General features: G+C 48.4%; 1 protein-coding gene across 13 annotated transcripts in view; it reads left to right on the forward strand.

Annotated features, from left to right (window-relative positions):
• Positions 1-20,569, forward strand: part of Gatad2a (GATA zinc finger domain containing 2A) — an 89,794-nt gene that overhangs the window by 46,104 nt on the left and 23,121 nt on the right. For 11 of the 13 annotated variants that reach the window (XM_027394626.2, XM_035451606.1, XM_027394624.2 and 8 more), the window contains exons 2-3: positions 846-947; positions 11,600-11,857. In XM_027394626.2, the coding sequence (XP_027250427.1) occupies positions 11,601-11,857 (257 nt within the window). In that variant the 5' untranslated portion in view covers positions 846-947; position 11,600. The remainder of the gene's footprint in view (positions 1-845; positions 948-11,599; positions 11,858-20,569) is intronic. The other 2 variants (XM_027394629.2, XM_035451605.1) reach the window with 1 other exon arrangement.

Genomic DNA, 20,569 nt, shown 5'->3' on the forward strand with positions numbered 1-20,569 from the left:
GCAGGTGGATGCTTCGATTAAAAGCCTGTGCCACCACCGCCAGGCAATGAGGCAAGCTTTTAATCTCACCTCTTAAGCAGAGACAGGCATATCTATCTCTGAGTTCTTCTAGGTCAGCCATAGTTACATGGTTGAGATCCTGTCTTACAAATCCCAAACTAACCCACTAGAGGTTTCTTTAAAAATGTGTTTGAGTGTTTTACCTACATATATGTGTACCATGTATGTTCCTGGTGCCCAAGGACTTTAGCTACATGTCTCATCTGCACGGCAGGCAGTCTCTTCTTCCCTGGGCACTTGTACCCTCCTCTTCCTTAGGGACAAGCTGATACTTCAGTGGTTGTGGTTCATAGAACCTGGCTGATCTGGGCACTGGGATAGTTTCCTGAGTATCAGAGGCGTCAGGTCCTTGTTTTGTAAAGTGGGATCTGCCCTAAGGCCATACCCACTGGTCAGTACCCACTATACTGATCTGTGACTCCTGGGTTGCTGTGAAGGTAGTCCTTGAGTCTTTACTGCATTGATGTTCTGGGTGTTGGTGGGAACAACCTGTTGTTATGGTTTTGAGAGCTTCAAAGACAGGTCTGCGATGTTGTTCACAGATTACTTCCTCCATGTCTGCTAGGGCTTAGAAATTGATTTCCTTGTCTGGCCTCTGTTGTGGAAGGCAGCAATGACATATTTCACTCTTCCTGTGATTGAAGGCATTCTCTTCTGTTGTGGGCGCCTTCCTACATTTGGCAGACTCTCCCACTGAGCCACACCCCTTCACTGGAGATGTTTGAAATTTCCTGGGTCTTCCAACCCTTCTTTAGAACTCAGTGTTTTTCTGTCTTTTGGTTTAGGTTGGCCTGCACATTGAGCCAGCACATCCACATAAGTTGCCTTTTGACAGAGCTGTGGCCATGGCTGCATAGTAGGACCAGTGTCCAGGACCGTGAGGCCAGGTGAGTGCTGGGGACTCATGTCTGTGGAATGGAAAGCTGGCTCAGGCAGCCTCCACACACCTAATGGGGCCCTGCTTGGGAAGAGAAGGCAAGTCATAACTGTGGGATCAGGTATGACCCTTGAGCCTCAGGGTTATTGGTCACCTGCTCAAAGACCGCAAGAAGGGGGGGGGGACCAGAGGCTAACCTTTGACCTCCCTCCAGCTGTGTCTCCTAAATGGTTTTTGTTTCCGTCGTGTCCCCCCCCCCCCTTTTGGTTTTTTGAGACAGGGTTTCTCTGTAGCTTTCTCTTTAGATCAGGCTGGCCTCAAACTCATAGAGATACACTTGTCTCTATCTCCTCAGTGCTAGGATTAAAGGTGTGTGCCACCAACACCTGGCTGCTAGAATTGTTCTTTAGTCACTGCCCAGCACTTCTGTGGAAACTTCAGCTCTGTGGAAACACAAAAGGGCTGGAGTTCTGCATTTCTGTTATCATCCGGACCTAGCAGTGACACTTTGGCTCAAGGCCATGTGCCTGCAAAAGAAAGAATTGAATGGCATCCTAGAAGTAGGACAAGCCTCAAAACCTCCTAGGTTTCAGACTGTAGCATGAAGCTCAAAATAGACAGGTGTTTTGTCAATGGCTCATCTCTACCTGATGGCATCTGGTTGGCTGTGTGAGACTCAGCTGTTCTGATAACACCCTGCTATCAGGTGGATACAGGCTGTGACAGTGTTAGGGTTAGAGGCTTGTTTTATTTTTAATTTTTTCTCAGATTAATTTATGTGTGTGTGAGTGTTAACCTGCATTGTCTGTGTAACAGTTGTATGTCTGGTACCTGAGGAGGTCAGAGGAGGCATCAGGTCCCTGGGAACTGGAGTTAAGGATGGCTGTGAACTACCATGTGGGTGTTGAGATTTGAACCTGGGCCCACTGAAAAAGCAGAAAGTGCTCTTAATCTTTGAGCCATTTGTCCAACCCCATATTTTGTGTTTTGGACAGGGTGTCACCATGTAGTCCAGGCTAGCCTTGAACTCACCTGGATTTTTTGCCTCAGACAAGTGTGTACCACTATACCACTAGCTCCGGCTTGTTTCTCGAGTGAGTATTTTATTATGTAGCCCGAGACCTCTGCCTCCTCTAAGTGGCTAGCATTGTAGGTTTTAGTTTACACTCACCTTTTATTGCAGCTGGAGCCTCTTCTGATTCCTAGTTGTCAGTGTACTAGGAACTCCTACACATTACCAACGTGTACACAGACCACATGTGCACCCCGGCAGGTTTCCTGCTTGGTCAGATTCATGGACAAGTTGTTTGTGAGCTGGGTGTTACAGATCCAAAGTTAAGGAGTGGCTTTAGAAAAGCATATGCTAGCTGGGGCACTCGGGAGGCAAAGGCAGGCAGAGCTCTGTTAGTTCTAGGCCAAACTGGTGTATAAAGCTAGTTCCAGAACAGTCAGGGCTATACAAAGAAAACCCTCAACCTAACCCTAACCCTAAAGAAGAAGCATATGCTTTTCAGAGAAAGTAGTGCAGACGGTGGCCCCTGACCACTGCATGGTCAGCATTGTTTTCTTGCTAAGGAGAATTGTGCATGCTGCAGAGTTCCTGAGATGTCTTTGCTGGAAAATACCCACCTGTGGGCTCTGGCTGCTCCTATGGAGTGGATCAGGCACTACCTGCATCACAGAACCACTGGAACCCTAGTACCGTCTCCCAAAATTGTGTGGGTGATGGAAAAAGATTGTGACATGGGAGCTTCTTGTTATGCCAGCATTGCGGTGAAGGAGGTGGGAGTGGCCCTGTGTTCTTTGGTGACAAAATCAGGAGAAAGAAGCAGAAACAGTGCTGCCTGGAGTTTCTCTTGTGCATGTCATCTTTAGACAGAAAGCACAGCATGAATCCATTTTCCTGATGAAAGGCGTATGTCTGCGTTTGTGGTTTTTTTTTTTTTTTTTTTTTTTTCATTTGCTTTTTATCACTTAAATTCATTATTGCGTGTGTGTGTGTGTGTGTGTGTGTGTGTGTGTGTGTGTGTGTGTGTGTGTGTGTGTGTGTGTGTGGTTGCAGGGCATATGCATACGATAGCAAGGTTGACCTTCAGATGTTTTCTCCTGCATTTTTACCTCCCTACCTCCCTCCCTCCTTCTCTCTTCCTCCCTCCCTCCCTCCCTTCCTTCCTTCCTTTCTTTTTTCTTGACAGGCTTTGGGGCCTGTCCTGGAACTCACTCTTGTAGAACAGGCTGGTCTCGCAGAGATCCTCCTGCCTCTGCCTCCCGGTTGCTGGAACTAAAGGCGTGCAGCACCACCCTGCCAGATGACTTGCAGTCAAGTTTTTAGTTTTAGGGTAAAAATATGTGCATTCTTTTCCCTGTCAAATACTGTAGAAGAAACAAATGTCTCCAAGGACCAAAAGAGAAGCGCAAAATTAAATTTGGGATCACTGAACTCTGAATAGGCATTGGGAGCATGTCAGTGGTATTAGAAGCACCCCAGTGGATGGGTAGTTCCCATGGAGTTAGATGTGGTCTTGGAGTGCTAGCCTACTGAGACCCTGGCTTCATCCCTAGTACACATAAAGTGAGAAAGTTCATGGTGAAGCCAGGTGCCGGATCTCAGCTTCTTGAAGACTGAAGCAGGAGGGCCATTAAGCCCAGGAGCAAAGTGAGACCCTGTTTCTAAATAAATAAAATAATGTGAAAAATCTTCAAGCTCATATTGGTGCTCAAAGAAAAAGAAGCCGATCAATCCCGGTTCCCTTTAGAGGATGTTTGGGAGCAAGTGCGGTTTCACATGTGGAGGAGATGGCAGCAGCATATGTATCCTGCTCCTCTAGACTGAACTTGCCAGCACCAGGATGCAAGGGGAGGCCCATCAGTGGACCACAGAACCTGTGTCCCTGTGTCCCGGTTCGTTGTGTAGTCTCTGGCCATGGACATGTGTTATTGTGGCATCACTACTGCTTTGTGGGTATGCTTGAAATTTTCCATAACAAAAAGTTTAGGGTCAGCAAGATGGCTCAGGTAAAAGCATTTCACCATAAGTCTGGGGTCTATGGGTAAGAAGTCTTTATCCTGAGCCTAGTCCCCCCCCCCCCCAATCTCCCAAATCTTTGGTCTGTGAACTCCTGAACTCCTACGCCTCAAGCTTGACTTTGGCTGAGTATATTGTGAGAGTATCTTCAGTGTCTTTCAGAATTCTTTCTTTGATTTTTAAAATTGTTAGTGGTGAGAAGGCCACTTCTCAAAAACACATAGTATAAAATGGTAGGAGTATGTTTAGGACTATTTCATACATTGTTGGAACTCAGTTCTAATCCCAAGCCAAAAATTCGTTTAATGATTTTTATAAAATTCAAGCCAGCAGTTCAGCAGTTCAAATACCAGGGTTGTTTTTGTTGTTTTCTTTTAAGCCAGAGTCCCATTAAGTAACGTTAGCTGGCCTAGAACTCAACTGTGTAGTTCAGGCTGGCCTCAAACTTCAGGTCCTCCTGTCTTCTCTCCAGTGCTTTGACCAAAAAAAAAAAAAAAAGTGTACATCATCACATCCAATTCTTTTTTTTTTTTTTTTTCCGAGACAGGGTTTCTCTGTGTAGCTTTGGAGCCTATCTGGCTCTCGCTCTGGAGACCAGGCCAGGCTGACCTTGAACTCACAGAGATCTGCCTGCCTCTGCCTCCTGAGTGCTGGGATTTAAAGGCGTGCGCCACCAACGCCCAGCTTCCAATTCTTCTTTTTCTTCTTTTTTTTTTTTTAAAGAAAAATGCCCCAATAGACTTGATTATGGGACAGTGTGGTACAGGCGTGGTTTGATTTTGTTTTTGTTTTTTTTTATTTTTATTTATTTTTTTTATTTATTTATTTTTTTGAGACAGGGTTTCACTGTGGCTTTGGAGGCTGTCCTGGAGCTAGCTCTATAGATCAGGCTGGTCTCAAACTTATAGAGATCCACCTGCCTCTGCCTTCTGAGTGCTGGGATTAAAGGCATGTGCCACCAACAGCCAGCTACCCATGGTTTCTTTTAAAGAGTATAGATACAGGTCTTTAATTCATTTTGAGTGGTTTCTGTTTTGTTTGTTTTTTTGGTGGGTTTTCGGGACAGGGTTTCTCTCTGTAGCCCTGGCTGCCCTCCAACTCACTCTGGAGACCAGACTGACTTCAAACTCAGAGATTCACCTATCTTTGTCCTATGTGCCGGGATTAAAGGTGTGTACCATCACACCTGTTTCTTTTTTCTTTTTTTGTGATAACAGTCTCACTTTCTAGCCCAGGCCGGATTTGAACACACCCAGTTGTCCGTTTTTTAGACTCCCACGAGCTGGAATTACCTATGTGCTAATTCCACTATGCCTAGCTTGGTTTAGTATTTCTAGATGCCTTGCTCTGCTGTTCAGGCTATTTGTGGAGAACTGGGCTGCAAAAGTGTTGCATGGCCTGCTGGCTTCTGTGGGCTTTCTGTAGTTATCTTCCTTCCTGGCATGAGGACTCTGGCTTAGTTTACAGGAGGGGAGTGAGGGAAAGACGGGTTGCCTCTAGTTCTTTTTCTAGTTTGTTTAGAGAATGTGTATCCATCTAGTGCCTCCTTTTGTGCTGAGCATTGTGCCTGTACTGGTTCTGGTGAGATGTCTCCTGTCCTTGGCAGAGGAGTAGGAGTATATAAACATGAACAAATAGATGAAAGCTTCGAGTATCAGCTGAGACCTGGTGGAAGAGTCCTGTGGACAGGGAGTTGTGTAGAGCTAGCCTTTCCATTGAGATACTGGGGTATGGGGCATGGTGGAGTGCTGGAGGCCACCAGAGACTGAAAGGTTTTTTTGGCCAAGGCCAGGGCTGCTGCTTTTTGCTCAGCATGACCTGACAGAAGACAGAAGATACACTTCTGTTGTTGTTCTTGTTGTGTTGTGTTTTGTTTTGTTTTAGAGACAGGTTTCTGTGTGTAGCCTTGGCTATACTGAAGCTCGCTCTGTAGATTGGGATGGCCTCAAACTCATAGAGATCCAGCTGCCTCTGCCTCCAGAGTACTGGTATTAAAGGAGTGTGCCACCATCTGGTTGAAGATTTCATGTGACAGCTCAGCTCTGTGGGCTGGAGTTGGCTGAGGTGTGTGTAGGGAGAGTTGGCTGCCCACAGGCAGGAACGTAGTGAGGGCTCTGACCTGATTGTTCTTTATCGTGAACTGTAGAACTTCCTTTTTTCTTAAAAGTGGGCTTCATAATCACCATCCCTACCCGGACCTTCTTCAGGGAAGAGCTGCATGCAGTCGGCAGCGTGGATGGAGGAGGCAGGCTGGTTCTACATGGTACAGTTTTATTTGGACACAGCCAGGGACCCTGCACGAGAGGTTCTGGTCTCAGCATCTCCTCTTCAGGGCTTTGGAAGCCTAGGACAGGCTGTTGGGCTTTTCTGATTTGACTTTACTTACTCATTTATGTTATGTTGTGTGGGCATATGTAATTTGGGAGGGGTGATGACTGGGGCCTCAGCGGTTAAGAGCATTTGTTGGTCTTCCAGAATAGCTGAATTCTGTTCCCCACACCTATGTGGTGGCTTATAACTGCTCTAGATCCCAAGTTCCAAGTATCGGGCTGACACAGTACACGTAGAAACATAGTCAGAACACTCATACAGATAAAATACTTGTTTAAAAGTGCCAGGTGGCTCATGCCATTAATCTCAGCACTCTGTGAGCATTATTTCTGAGTTCAAGGCCAACCTGGGCTATATAGTTAGAACTTATCTCAGAAAAAAATGGGTGTCTATAATTCATGGGAGGTTCTTTAGGTTTTTGAGACAAGATTTTCTCTGTATTGCACTGGCTGTCCTAGCACTCAGCCCCAGTTGCCAATAGGGGTGACCTGGCCTCCAGGATGGGCCACAACTCTCTGGAGAGTGCCAGCTGCAGGCCAGGAGGAGCTGGGCAGCAGGACCTCTCTCTCTCTGCCTTACAATTGGGCTCCATGTGTCCTTGTAAGATGAGGGCAGCTATTTCATAAGGCCTGCTTTCTCCCAGATAGGAAGTGATGTCCCTCAAAGCCCTAGGGTAGAAGCTGCTCTAAAGGAGGGTTCCATTGCATCAGACTGCGGTCTTCACTTTTTCTCCCCCATTTTCTTTTAATAATTTAACTTTTTATTTTATGTTCCTTGGTATGAAGTGTCACATCCCCTGGAACTGGAGTTTGTAAGCTACCATGTGGATCCTCTGAAGAGCAACCAGTGGGCTTAACTGCTGAGCCATCTCTCCAGCCCTTCTCCTCCATTCTCAAAGAGTCTATTGCTTGGGTAGAACCAAAAAAACCAGAGCAGTCCCCTTCCCTTATCTGTGCCCAGTGAAGCTTCAGAGCACACCTCAGAGGGAAGTCTTTGCCCTACTACCCACCAGCCAGCCAGTTCTTTAGAGCAAGGTGGACCTCTGTGCTCCATGTCATCGTGTTTGCATGCTGGGGTCCTGTCACCTCCCCAACAGTTCATCTGGGCCATCTCCCATCAAGACTGAGTTCTGATGCACGCTTTCCTACCTGTCACCTGACACTCTTGGCCATCTCAGTCTTTGCCCGGCTGTGAGCTCCTGTCTACATAGTGATGATCACATAAGTTCGAGGACAGCAGCTATCCTGGTAGAGGCCTGGGCTGCCACCGAGGCTAAGATTCCCCAGGTTACAAACAGCACTCTTGTTTGTGTTTGGGGTACACATTTTGGAGTCTTGCTAACTGAGGTTGAGCCTCCACAGTCAGGACAGCTGAGTCTAACCTGTTGAGTGTTGGCATGATGCTCAGCTTCAGCTTGGAGAAGCCTGCCCTCCCTCCCCCCTCTCCCTCCCTTCCTCCCTCCCTCCCTCCCCCTTTCTCTCCCTCCCTCCCTCCCCCTTTCTCTCCCTCCTCCTCCCTCCCCTTTCCCTCCTTCCCTCCCCCTTTCTCTCCCTCCTTCCCTCCCCCTTTCTCTCCCTCCCCCCCCCTCCTCCCTCCCTCCCTCCCTCCCTCCCTTGTTGTTTGAGACAGGGTTTCTCTGTATTGCTTTGGAAGTTGTCCTAGATCGCTATGGAGACCAGGCTTGCCTCTCTGAACTCACAGAGATCGACCTGCTTCTGCCTCCTGAGTGCTGGAATTAAAGGCATGTGTCACCACTGTCTGGCTGCTTTTCATTGTTTCACACACACAAAACTCAGAATGTGCAGCTGCTGGCCCCAAAGCCTTTCTTTTTTTCTTTTTCCCAGATTTTTTTTTTATTTGAATTAGAAACAAGATTGTTTTACATGACAATCCCAGTTTCCTCTCCCTCCTCTCCTCCCCTACCCCCCCAACTAAAACCCTACCTATCACATATCCTTTCTGCTCCCCCTGGATGGCAAGGCCTTCCATAGGGTGTCATCAGAGTCTATCATATCCTTTGGGATAGGGCCTAGGCCCATCCCCGTGTGTCTTGGCTCAGGGAGTATTCCTCTATGTGGAATGGGCTCCCAAAGTCCACACCTATGTTAGGGATAAGTACTGAACTACTACAGGAGGTCTCGTAGATTTCCGAGGTTTCCTCACTGAAACCCATGTTCCTAGGGTCTGGATCAGTCCCATGCTGGTTTCCCAGCTATCAGTCTGGGGACCAAAGCCTTTCTTGAGGGAGATTTTGCATGGTGTGTTAGTGTGGCAGTTGGACTGTGACTTGTGTCAGTGGACTAGCCCAAGGTCCTCCCTCCAGTTGCATTGTGGCATTTTACTGAAAGGAAGCAGCCTCCAGGTAGCAGTTAATGGAGTTTGTGCTGCCTCGGAGACCCACCTTTGGTGTACCACAAGGACTCAGCCCCTTGCTCCCAGGCTGGCAGAGATATCTATGTAGGACTCTTGCTGAGGGAACCCTTTGATGTACTCCATCTACCCACCAGCCTTCAGGCCCCACTGATGGTTGCTAGGGTTGCTGCACTGTGCCCTGGATGTTGGGAGAGAGCAGGAAGACTCTTCTCTCATTGTTCTAGTCCCTCTACTTGGCCCTTGTGGCTTTCATTCACATCTCTACCCCGAAAATGACCGTCATTTCCTGTGCTGCTGCTATGCAGGCAGTGGCTGGTGAGACCCATCCATTCCCCAGACATGGTAGTTACTCTGGCAGGCAGTTTTCTTTTTTCCCCTCTGGGGATTTCGAAACCCACCCTCATTTGCAAGTGAGTGATTCAGCCCCTTTTTCTGTCTGTTAGGATGCTTCCTAGGGGAGGCTTTTTTCTTCCTGCCTACTTTGTGCCTGCAGTACAGTGGCTGTCAGCACTGGTCCCAGGGAGATTTTGATCCTGCTGGCCTTGGCAGGGGGTGGTGGTTGTGGTGGGCTGGATTGATCACTCCTCAAGGGCACATATGTGCAGGCTCAGTCCCTAGTGGAGAGGGCACAGCCTGCTTGGGACTCCTGTGTGGTGCCTACTCCTCTAGCTCTGCTTGTCTTTCGGGAGGTGGAGAGGCAAATCCCAGGCATCCCCTCCCCTGCCTTCACCCAGCCCACCCACCCAGGTGGGGCAAGCGCCAGGCTTCCCTGACAGGCTCCTAATACATGCTATTTGGCTTCTGGACCCTGTTTACTTCTGAACAGATAACTATTTCCATGTGATGGGAGGGTGTCCTAGAGACATAGAGGACAGTTCCCCCGGCCCATTAGACCCTTGCTTGTGTTTAGCCCTTTCATAGCAACAAGGAAGTGAGGCAATGAGGGTTAGAAGATAGACCTTAGGCAGGGTCTCTAGTGGATTCAGATGAACTGAGAGAGTTTGAGACCAAGGCCTGAGGCCATGCTAGGAATGCCCTGCCTGGCTACAGCAGTTGTGGTGATGGAGTATGAGGGTGGGGCCAGGCCTAGAGCTTCACTGTTTTTCAAGACAGGGTTTCTCTGTGTAGCTCTGGCGGTCCTGGAATTCACTCTGTAGAGCAGGCTGGCCTTGAACTCAGATCCACTTGCCTCTGCTTCCCAGAGTGTTAGGATTAAAAGTGTGTGACACCACCACCTGGGTGTGCCATGAACACCCAGCAATCTTCACTTTTTAGAGTCATAATGTTCCCCAGTTTCCACATGCCCTTCTTGTCCCAGGTCCTGGGCTCCCATCTTTCCCAGCCCAGGACTGGGTGTGCTTTTATCCTGTTTGAGGGTACTACCACAGTCTACCTCCTCACTTGTTCTAGAACTCAGAGTACCTCTGCTTCAGGCAGTCCTGACACCACAGGGCAGGGACTTGTTTGCTTTCACAAAGTGTCAGCATGTTTGATGGTGTGTGTGTGTGTGGGGGGGGGGATTGTGGTCAGTTGTGTTGGAGGAAGAGCAAAGCTGTGTAACTCCAGAGCTGAGAGGTACTTGCTGGAGTGTCGTGGAGGGGTGGGATGGATGCTCTGGTATCTGGGGGAAGTTGGCATGGTACAGGTTGGAGTGGCAGGAGGGTTGGGGGCATATGATAGGGCTTGGGACCCTATCCCAGTCCACTCTGGACTGAGTCATATTAGGGTTAAAGCATCAGCCATACCTGATGGGTGCTAAAGAAGAGCTCTTGGGCCCTTAGTCTTCTGAGATGGGTCAGGGAGCCTTCTGGGTCTATGAAGAGGGTGACTGGATGGCGGGAGTGGAGGAGGTGACACTGTGGCTTGACTATGGGAGTGCATCCTTGATAAGGATGTTCCAGTCTTCCAGAATCTGGAAGGGGACTTCCAGAACCTGCTTTGTCTAGGACAGGCCTTTCCTACCATATTTGCCAGTGGGGAAATTGAGGCACCTGGAAGGAGGTACCCTGCCACGCTTCTGTGTGCCAGACAAATCAAGAAAAACTAATCCTGGATCCTGCCCGATCTCAGCCAGATTTTTTTCCTGTCCATAGTGAGCTCTGGGTTCTCTCTGACTTTCTCTAGTCTGGTGCCCTGTGCTGTTAAAACCTGAGTTCTGAGCGGCCCCTTTAAGAGCTCCTTGTCCCAGACCCTTGCTGTGGAATGCCAGCAAGCTGTCCTCCTGTCTCTGCTAGGGTTAACAACACTTCACTTCAGCTGTGTTGTCTGGAACCGGTTCAGACTGGTTTTCTGGAAAGTGCTTTGTCTCTCTGACTGAATCCTGGGAAGGGTCATGTGGAGCCCAGTGATGTCATGGGATCAAAAACTGACTCAGCGGTTTTTGTTTTTTTTTTGTTTTTGTTTTTGTTTTTTTTTGTTTTTTCCTTTTTCTTTAAATCAAGATATGTGTGTGCCACAGGCCATGACGGTGGCATGTAGGGATGGACCAGTCTGTACTCTGCTCAGATTGTATCTCTGCCAAACAAAAGAGCTTAATGTGACCCTCACTTCTGGCTCCCTGGAGGGGAGCAGCAGGAGGAGCTCAGGCATATAGCACCTGAGGTTCCCTCTGTCCAACCCCCCTCTCCACCAATTGCAATATAGGTCTAGGTTCCTGGGCTGGTTGCAGGCCCACAGTCAGCACTGTCCCTCCACAGAAGGCCCCTTCCCAGTAGCAGCTGCTACTGCTTTCCTCCTACTTGGATTCCATGGCTTCTCAGAGATGGCTACACCCCAGAGGCCTGTGGACCCTCTTCCTGCCCAGCAATCCCGAGGGTGTGAAGAAAGTCTTGGAGGGGCTTCTTTGATTCCTTCCTTGTCCCTTCTCCAGACTTTAAGAAGGGTCTGCTTCTCCATGCCTGGTTCAAATGCTGTGTCCTCCCTTTCACATACAGAATGAGTGAAGAAGCATGTAGAACCCGCAGTCAGAAGCGAGCCCTTGACCCTGACCTAACGGAGGATGATGTGGACAGCAAGAAAATGAAAATGGAGAGAGGACCATCGGAGCTAACTGTGGATGGAGACACCAGGGTTATGCCTGAGCCGTGTACAGGCCCAGCCCATGGGTTGCTGAGGACAACAGAGACCACAGCCACAGGATCAGGCGAAGGGCTGTTAGGAGATGGGCCTGTGGACATGCGCACTTCACACAGGTGAGTGAGAAGACCTAGTGGGCCAGGCTGGAGCCTAGCAGAGGCTAGGTGTAGGTGTCCCTGAGTCCTAGGCTGGGGCTCTGTCAGTGGCAGGTCCATGAGTCTCATAGGGGTGGAAGTCCCCTGCTGTCAGTGGGCCTGCCACTTGTGGGGTTACAGGAGGACTGGAATATTCCTTTGGTGTGAATGCCTCAGGGAGGCTGGGCTACCACGCCCTGCCTATGTCACTCCTCAAAGGCAGGGCCTCCCATTGCTCTGACAGGCTTCTGCCATCTGCTCTGTGTTTTCTTCTGGTCATCACTATTTACTTCAAGGGAACTTTGCTGGTACTCAGGCTTTGTGACACTCACAGGTGGCAGCTTGGAGGAAGTCTGACTCAGCCTCCCATCAGATCTTCACTCAGAAACTCCTTTCCCCAGCATTTTTCTTCAGAACACGCTGGAATGGAGCATTTACCCCAGACTCCTGAGGTCACAGCCTCCCACTTTGTGATGAACTGTTTACCAAGTGAGGGCCAGCACTGGTGGGGTGCAGGGAACTGGTTCTCCCACATGTTCCTTGAAATGCACAGGGATTTCAGTCTGTCAGCCTTGTGCAAAGTTCAGTGATGGGACCCTGAGGACCCCCATATTGGCTGGTGTACCTTAGAATCCTGACTTTGGAGGTCAGTGGGAAAGTCCAACCTCCCTTCTGTTGAGAACACTGATTTGCCATTAGGAAGGCTTTTCTCACCTGGACAAGTGTGGCAGGATATGCCTGTCATTCCAGGAGGTGAAGACAGGAAGAGTTCAAGGCCATTCTCAGCTACATATGGAGTTGGAAGCCAGCCTGGGATGCTCAGGACCCTGTCTTAATAACAATTATTTTGCTCCTTCAAAAACTTGTCTTCTCTGGCTGCTTTTTGCTACCCAGTTCTAAACCTAAAGCTTATTTTAAAATAAGTCAAAGGGACAGGCTTGGGCTCCTTTCCCACCCTCTGACTTTCTGGGTCCTCAGCCCTCTGGTGAGACCTCTGATGGATGAACTTCCAAAGCTGAGGGAGAGGGATTAGGTTCTTTGGGGTATGCCAGATCTGTTCCATACTTTGTCTACTGTGGCCTGCTCCTCTGTGGGTGGCTGATGAAGTCCAAAGTGGAGCGTTAAGGGGCGAAAGAGCCACTTTTGTGTTGCCGAAGCCCAGAGCTACATCAGGCCTCTGAATGTCTGGGGCCTTCCCTCAGCTTTTGCTTGCTTTCCTTCCCTCCCTCCCTCCCTCCCTCCCTCCCTCCCTCCCTCCCTCCCTCCCTCCCTCCTCCCTCCCTCCCTCCCTCCCTCCCTCCTCCCTCCCTTTTTAAGATACTATTTCACGGTGTAACTTTGGAACCTATCCTGGAACTTGTTTTGTAGACCATGGTGGCCTCAAACTCACAGAGATCCACCTACCTCCACCTCCCTAGTGCTGGTATTAAAGTTGTGTGCCACCACTGCCTGGTGGCTGTTTGTTTCTAAACTGAAGCTGCTTAGGATGCTTATGACACTTAAGGATGCAGGGAACAGATCAACCAGATAACCCTGGAGTGAATGTTGCCTAGTGATTAGAGACCCCCAGAGTCCTGGCTGGTACAGGTACAGGTATGAGTGGAGAAGAAACCCAACCCTGCAGGTCAGTGGGCAGAGTGGGGGCTAGGTCACATGCTAGAGCTTTCCCTGGGCGGAATATCCCAGCCACATTTCTTGCTGGTGAAATATCTACCCTGCCTTGCAGGTTGATAACGTGACAGAAAATGTGCACTCGGGCAACCTCTGCAGTGTGGGGACAGCTCTAGTGTCTGTGTTTGTTTCCTTTGGGTGTCTGGCCAGGGTCATTTTTTTTTTTTTTTTTTTTTTTTTCTTTACGGTTTTTCAAGACAGGGTTTCTCTGTGTAGCTTTGGAGCCTATTCTGGCACTGGCTCTGGAGACCAGGCTGGCCTTGAACTCACGGAGATCTGCCTGCCTCTGCCTCCTGAGTGCTGCGATTAAAGGTGTGCACCACCAATGCCCGGCCAGGGTTGTTAGACCCCCCGGAAAACTCAGGTATCCGGGGTTCCAGGCCACGACCGTGGTCACCCCAATCACCAGGCGGATTCGAGAGCTTGATGCAAACTGCAATTTAACGAGCTAACCCCATGTTAGCTCGGGTCTTTCACCCACCCGCCATGGCGGATGGCTAGCAAAAGACAGCTTCTAGGGCCTCCCGAGAGATCTTATAGGACAGCGTAAGGGGAATGTCTAGGGGTACGCACAGGCTCACGATTGGTGTGCCTCCAGGCTTGGAGGGCTTGCCCTGTGTTGATTGGTCAACTGGTTGTTATGGCCCATAGGCCCTCCCAGGGTGGTTGTTATGCTTTGTGCATCATTGCTGTGCACTTGTCCGTAAAGCAAACCCAGGGTCATAAAGCATAGTGTCACCAGCTAACTTCTGATTGGTTCCTTGTCACGAGGCAGGCATTTGACTTTCTAGTGTCTAGGACAAGGTCAGTCAAGCACATGTTCGGCCATTATGGCTGCTGAAAGGGGAGCTGGTCCCTTCAGGGTCATCTTTAAGGACTTCCCTTCAGCACTGTGTGTTCTGTTGGTGTTAAGCAGGAGTTGGATTGTATAGACTCATGTAGAGTCTGATTTCAAAAAGGGGTTTCTCTATATGGCGCTGGCTGTCCTGGAACTCACTCTGTAGACCAGGCTGGGCTCAAACTCGAGATCCTCCTGCCTTTGCCTCCTAAATGCTGAGATTAAAGACGTGCACCACCACTGCCTGGCCATGGAAAGACTTATTTTTTTTTAATTTTAATCTTATTTATTATGTATACATAATAAATTTATTATTTATTTTTATTTATTATGTATACAACATTCTGCTTCCATATATATTTGCACACCAGAAGAGGGCACCAGATCTCATAATGATGGCGGTGAGCCACCATGTGGTTGCTATGAATTGAACTCAGGACCTCTGGAAGAACAGTCAGTGCTCTTAACCTCTGAGCCATCTCTCCAGCCCCCATGGAAAGACTATTTTAAGCTGAACATTTCTAGACCAATATGGCTGTAATTTCCATATAGTGCCAGCTCAACCTGGTAAATTGGCACACTTTTCCAAGGGTGATAAGGCAAAGCTAGTTTCCAAAATTCAAATCCTACAAATAAGATGCCTATAAGGAGCAGTGTGACCACATCTGTGGCCACGGTTTTCTAGGTTCAGCAGTCAGATGAGCCAAACTGGAGGCATCCATGTATTACGTTTGCTGTTAATTGTGCTGAAATGAGTAAATTTTTCCCCCTTTTTCTTTTGAGGAAAGGTCTTACTGGTAGCCCTGGCTGACTTGGAACTATGGATATAGACTAGGCTAGCCTTGAACTCAGAGATCCATCGTTCTGCCTTTGTCTCCCATTGCTGGATGTGTGCCAACATGACTGGCTCCTTTAAGTGGTTTTGTTAACTTGGGGTGGGGGCGTGGGGCATCGGCGTGGGACTCAGTGTGCTCATGGAGGCCAGAAGTCAGCCACAGGTATTACTCGGGAGCTGTTTAACTCACTTTTTGAGACCTCTCTCTCACTGGCCCAAGGCTTGGCAGTTTGGTCTGGTTGTTTGGAAAGTGAGCCCCCAGAGACCCAAGTGTCTCTATGTCCCCAGTCCTGAGATGCCACCGACCCCTACTATTTATGTGGGTTCTTGGGGTGGAGCCATCTCCCCATTGCCTACTTCGTAAATTTGAAAAGTGTGTGATACCACGTCTTTGGTCCAAACCGAGAGATGAACATGATGGTCCTCTGGGAATGTAGCCCCTGCCCTCCCAAGGATATGTGGTTTTCTGACTGGATAGCTTAGCTTCCAGTGGATTAGCTTTGTGTATATTTGTAGGCTTTATGTAGAGTGTCTGACCTCTTTGTCACCTGGCTTTTGTTTTGCACTATATCTGTGGAATTAATGCACACTGTTTCATAGCACAGGCAGTACTCTCTACTTAGGAGTTCCATACTAATAGTTTCAACCAATCACAGTCAGAAATGATGAGTAGGCTAGGTAGGGTGTAAAGTAGTAGAAATATCTTTCTTATTGCTATGACAGAATGCCTGACAAAAACTACTTAAGGAGAGAAAAGTTTAGTTGGTTAATGTTTGAGGAAAAACGCACGGTGGCAGGGAGGGCTGGAGGCCGGAACATGAAGCCCCTAGTCACCAACAGAATTCCTGCAGTCAGAAAGCAGAGGATGAAGAATAATGCTGTCATGCAAATCGTTTCTTCTTTTTGTGCAGAATTGGATTCCAGGCCATGGTGTGGTGCTGCCTTCATTTTCAGTGGCCCAGATGTTCGTCTTTTTTAGATGATTATAAATTCTATCAATCTGACAGTCAAGATTAACTATGGCAGGTAGAGAGCACAGGACCCTGAGTTCAATGCCCAGCACCAAAAAGAAAAGGGTGTAGGATTTGTGCTTATGCTAAACATGTTGAGGACTTTATGGTCACTAGTCCTTACACAGTGTGGCATGCCTGCTTGCAGCATTCACAGTAAACCAGCTGTTTTGAATGATGTGCAACCCAGCATGTGCAGGTTCTGTGCAAAGTCTCACACCATGTTATGCCAGAGACTGGAGCATCTCAGAACTGGGGGTCAGAGAAGGCCTGGGATCACTGACCACTGCTACCAAGTGTTTTGACTGTATGCTTCCGGAATTCCTTTTTTTTTTTTTTTTTTCTCTCTCCTTTATCTGTATGTGTGTTGGTATGTGTGCCCAAGAAGGGGTGTCAGCTCACTGAAGCTGGAGTTCCAGGCATTTGGGAAGTGCCTGATAATGTGTGCAAGAGCAGTATGTGCTCCACTGAGCCATTTCTCCAGCCTGCTTATAGAATTCTAATTTTTCAAAACTTCTGTCTCATGCTCTCATTATGGATATTTTGAAGGCTAGAGTAGGTTCTGGTGGTGGCAAAGACATGGGATTTCTGTTTTCTTTGAGGAGTAGTAGGAGGCTGGATTGAAATCACTAAGTGAAGTTTCTGTAAATATCTGTGTATGTCATTGCAGCCAGGTGACTTGGAACATGGGTGGCAGATGTAGCAGTGGGGCTAGAACTCTATGCCCATCTTCCACTCTAAAGTTTTTCTCGCCGTCTCCTAGTGTGCTTTATATTTGTAATAAATTGAGATTGGAGGGCAGTTTGGGTTTATAACTGAAGAAGCATCAAATTTCCTTCCAAAAGCCAGTGGGCGGCACAGTGAGACAGAAACTGCACTCCTCAGCACTCAGAAGCCTGCCATTGCTCACAGCGTCTTCCTGGATACACTTTCCCAGGAACTTGGTAGTCTTGGGAGGGAAGAGTGATGTGTGGTATGTGAACTGGGACTGCTACACATTCTCCCACTTGTTGGTGCGTATAGGCTGAGGACCAGCAGCTTGTTCGGGGTATGGAGTCCGGGGCAACACTTTGCCTATCATGGATTTTGGTCAGTGAATCTTGAAAAGATAATGACCACAACTGTCACTCCAGTGTTGTGAGAACCAAGAGTAAAGCATGGCCTGGCCTTACATAGTGATACCTGTCTCAAACAAGGAAATAACTTTAAAATACAAAGAAGAAAGCAATGTCTAACATAAAACAAGATGAAGTTGCTGAAGAAAAGAGAACAAGAAAGAAGGCAGATGTATATGCAGAGCAGCCACACCAGTAGGCAGGGAGCATCAGGCTGGACAATAAAGTCCAGCGCAGAAACACAGTCTCTCTCTCTATCTCTCTCTCTCTTTTTTTTTTTTTCCTCAAGACGGGGTTTCTCTGTGTAGCTTTGGACCCAACCTGGCACTCGCTCTGGAGACCAGGCTGGCCTTGAACTCACAGAGATCCGCCTGCCTCTACATCCCGAGTGCTGGGATTAAAGGCATACGCCACCAACGCCGGCTCACATTCTCTCTCTCTCTCTCTCTCTCTCTCTCTCTCTCTCTCTCTCTCTCTCTCTCTCTCTCTCCCCCCAAACACACACACACACACACACACACACACACAGTGTCTCTTTTTAAGTGACACAACATCCCATAGGTTCAAGGAGAGAGAGGAAAGCAAACAGGAGAGCTCTTGGTGAGTTCATGAATGAAGAAGTGATTTGAAGACAGAAACTGTTATCTCATAGGATTGCCAAGTGAGACAGGGACTTTGGGGATGGGTGCTCTTACTATGTAGTTGAGGCTGGCCTGCAGCACACAGAGATTCTCCTCTCTGTTCTGAATGCCAGGATTGAATATGTACACCAGCCCAAAGAGGGGCATTTTATAAGATAAGGAAGAATCAGTCACGAGCACATGTGCACTTAACCAGAGAGCCCTGAGTGCCTGAGGCCTAGACCAGTAAGATTCATACTAGAAATAGATGGTTCAAGCTGGGTGGTGGTGGTGCACACCTTTAACCCCAGCACTCGAGAGGCAGAGGCAGGCGGATCTCTATGAGTTCGAGACCAGTCTGGTCTACAAGAGTGAGTTCCAGGACAGCCTCCAAAGCTACACAGAGAAACCCTGTCTTGAAAAACCAAAAAGAGGGACGGGTGTCGGTGGCGCACGCCTATCTCTGTGAGTTCAAGGCCAGCCTGGTCTCCAGAGCGAGTGCCAGGATAGGCTCCAAAGCTACATAGAGAAACCTTGTCTCGAACCCCCCCCCAAAAGGAGGAGGAGGAGGAGGAGGAGGAGGAGGAGGAGGAGGAGGAGGACTTGCCACTCAAGCCTCTGCAGAACCTGTATAGAGGTGGAAGGAGAGACCCAGCTCCACATGCATGTCCTCTGTCTTCCACACTGTGGCATGTGCTTCTATCTGTCATGCACGAACATAGTAGTGGTAATTTTAAAAGAACTAATGTCACGGTTTACTCTTGGTACTTGGTAAGGCAACTAGACTCAATAAACAAGGTTTCAGAGGACATAGCTACTGACTGTTGTGCCGTTTGGCCTGGCTGACATCTGCATAACATAATACAGCTCAAGTGTGCATTGAATATTCTCTGGTTGGCTGTAAAAAAGATAACAGACAACATCAAGCTATGCCTCTGGTCAGAGTGTAAAGTAGCACAAGATATTTTTCTCCAAATCTAGACATGACTGAGAACAAAAAGGAATCACTTTCCTCACACAGGGGAACTCAGTTGTTTGTAGCCTTAGCAGCATGGTCCAGAGGTGATAGGAGATGCCCAGATGTCTGTAAAGCAAGTTAATATTGCATTCCTAGGAAGTAGATAATGTTCTAAGACACAGATGAACCACAGCTGGCCATGCTGAAGGGGCCATAGCAGACCCCAGTGACTGAGCACATGTAATTAAATTAGAGGACATGGGCAAGAAAAAGGTATGCATGAGGTCTTGGGTTCCATCTCTAGCACTGAGAACAAAAGTGGGGAAAGAATTAGAGATAAAGCTCATGAAGTGGCCCAGTGGATAAAGAAAGGGGCTTGCCAGCCTGTCTCATAGCCTGTGTCTGAGCCCCAGGACTCACATGGCAGGATAAAGCTAGCCCAGTCTCAGGCTGTCTTCTTACCTCCATGTGCAGGCTGTGTCACATGTGTGCCCAAGACATACAAAACCGTGTGATTTTAAAGTTTTGACTAAGGTCTAGAATGGGAGGCATGGATAGCTAAGATGAGCTATGTGGGGCCAGGCAGTGGGAGAACAGTAGTATAAGGGGACATCTTGGTGATTGATACTAAAAGCCACTGATTGAGTCTCATGTAGTTTAGGCTGCGTCCAAACTCCTTATCCACCTCCCCCCTCTTGTGTTGGGATTACAGAGGAACGCCTCCACACTAAATACTGCTAGTAATGACACTGAGTTCTGCTGTGTGCTACCCCTCATGTGGATGTTTTAGAAATAAGTGGGGCTTAGCAGTCTGGCTCAGTGGTGAAGCACTCCCTTTTCATGTACAAGGCCGTGTGTTCCACTTCTAACATTTCAAAAAAAATAATGGAAGTTAAAACTCTAGTATCTGTAAATGTATTCATGAAAATAGAATCCACAGAGCTTACCCCAGGTTGTGTATCTTAGTCTACAAGGTCTACATCTGTGAGATGTAGTCATGGCCTGGTTTCTCTGGCCCAGACCTCTGGCCAAGGCAGAGCTGGTACCGAGGGGCTGTTTGTGGCCCCTCACTCCATTCCCTTTCCAGTCTGGATCTCATTGCTTAGCTCCAGCTGGCCTTGTACTCCTCTCCATCCTTCATCCTCTCCCTCCATAGGGACAGAATGATAGGTGGGCCACCATGTGGGACTTGCGTGAACCTTTTCTGTGGCATCATCTCCTTGGGCTGCAGGATGAGTCCTGTGCATGGTGCTGTTCTTGCAGAGGAAGGCAGTGTTAGCAGTATGGCTTACTTGAAGGGAATGCCCCAGCATGACTGTCTCCATACCTTCATTTACCCTGAGAGGAGGCTGTAGGCTCTGTGTTTTGTCAAGTTGGTCTTGGATTCCAGGGTCTACTTCCAGCCCATCTTAGGCTGGTACCTGCCCTTCAGGTAATTGTCTCTTCCCTTCCTCCTTTTCCTTTGTGTTGGTAGTTTGTTGACTGTAATATGGAGTGAGCACAGGCTGTGGCACACTCCTTTTAGTCAGCTTGGGGGCCCTTGACCTTTGAGAACTTGAAGTTGAGCTGGTAGAGCCATTTCAGTCTTTGGGTTGTGGACTTCAGACCCCCTGGTGTTGCATGGTGTCCTCTAATGAGCCTGGACAC

This window comes from Cricetulus griseus, assembly GCF_003668045.3.
Source record: "Cricetulus griseus strain 17A/GY chromosome 1 unlocalized genomic scaffold, alternate assembly CriGri-PICRH-1.0 chr1_0, whole genome shotgun sequence".
NCBI lineage: Eukaryota > Metazoa > Chordata > Mammalia > Rodentia > Cricetidae > Cricetulus > Cricetulus griseus.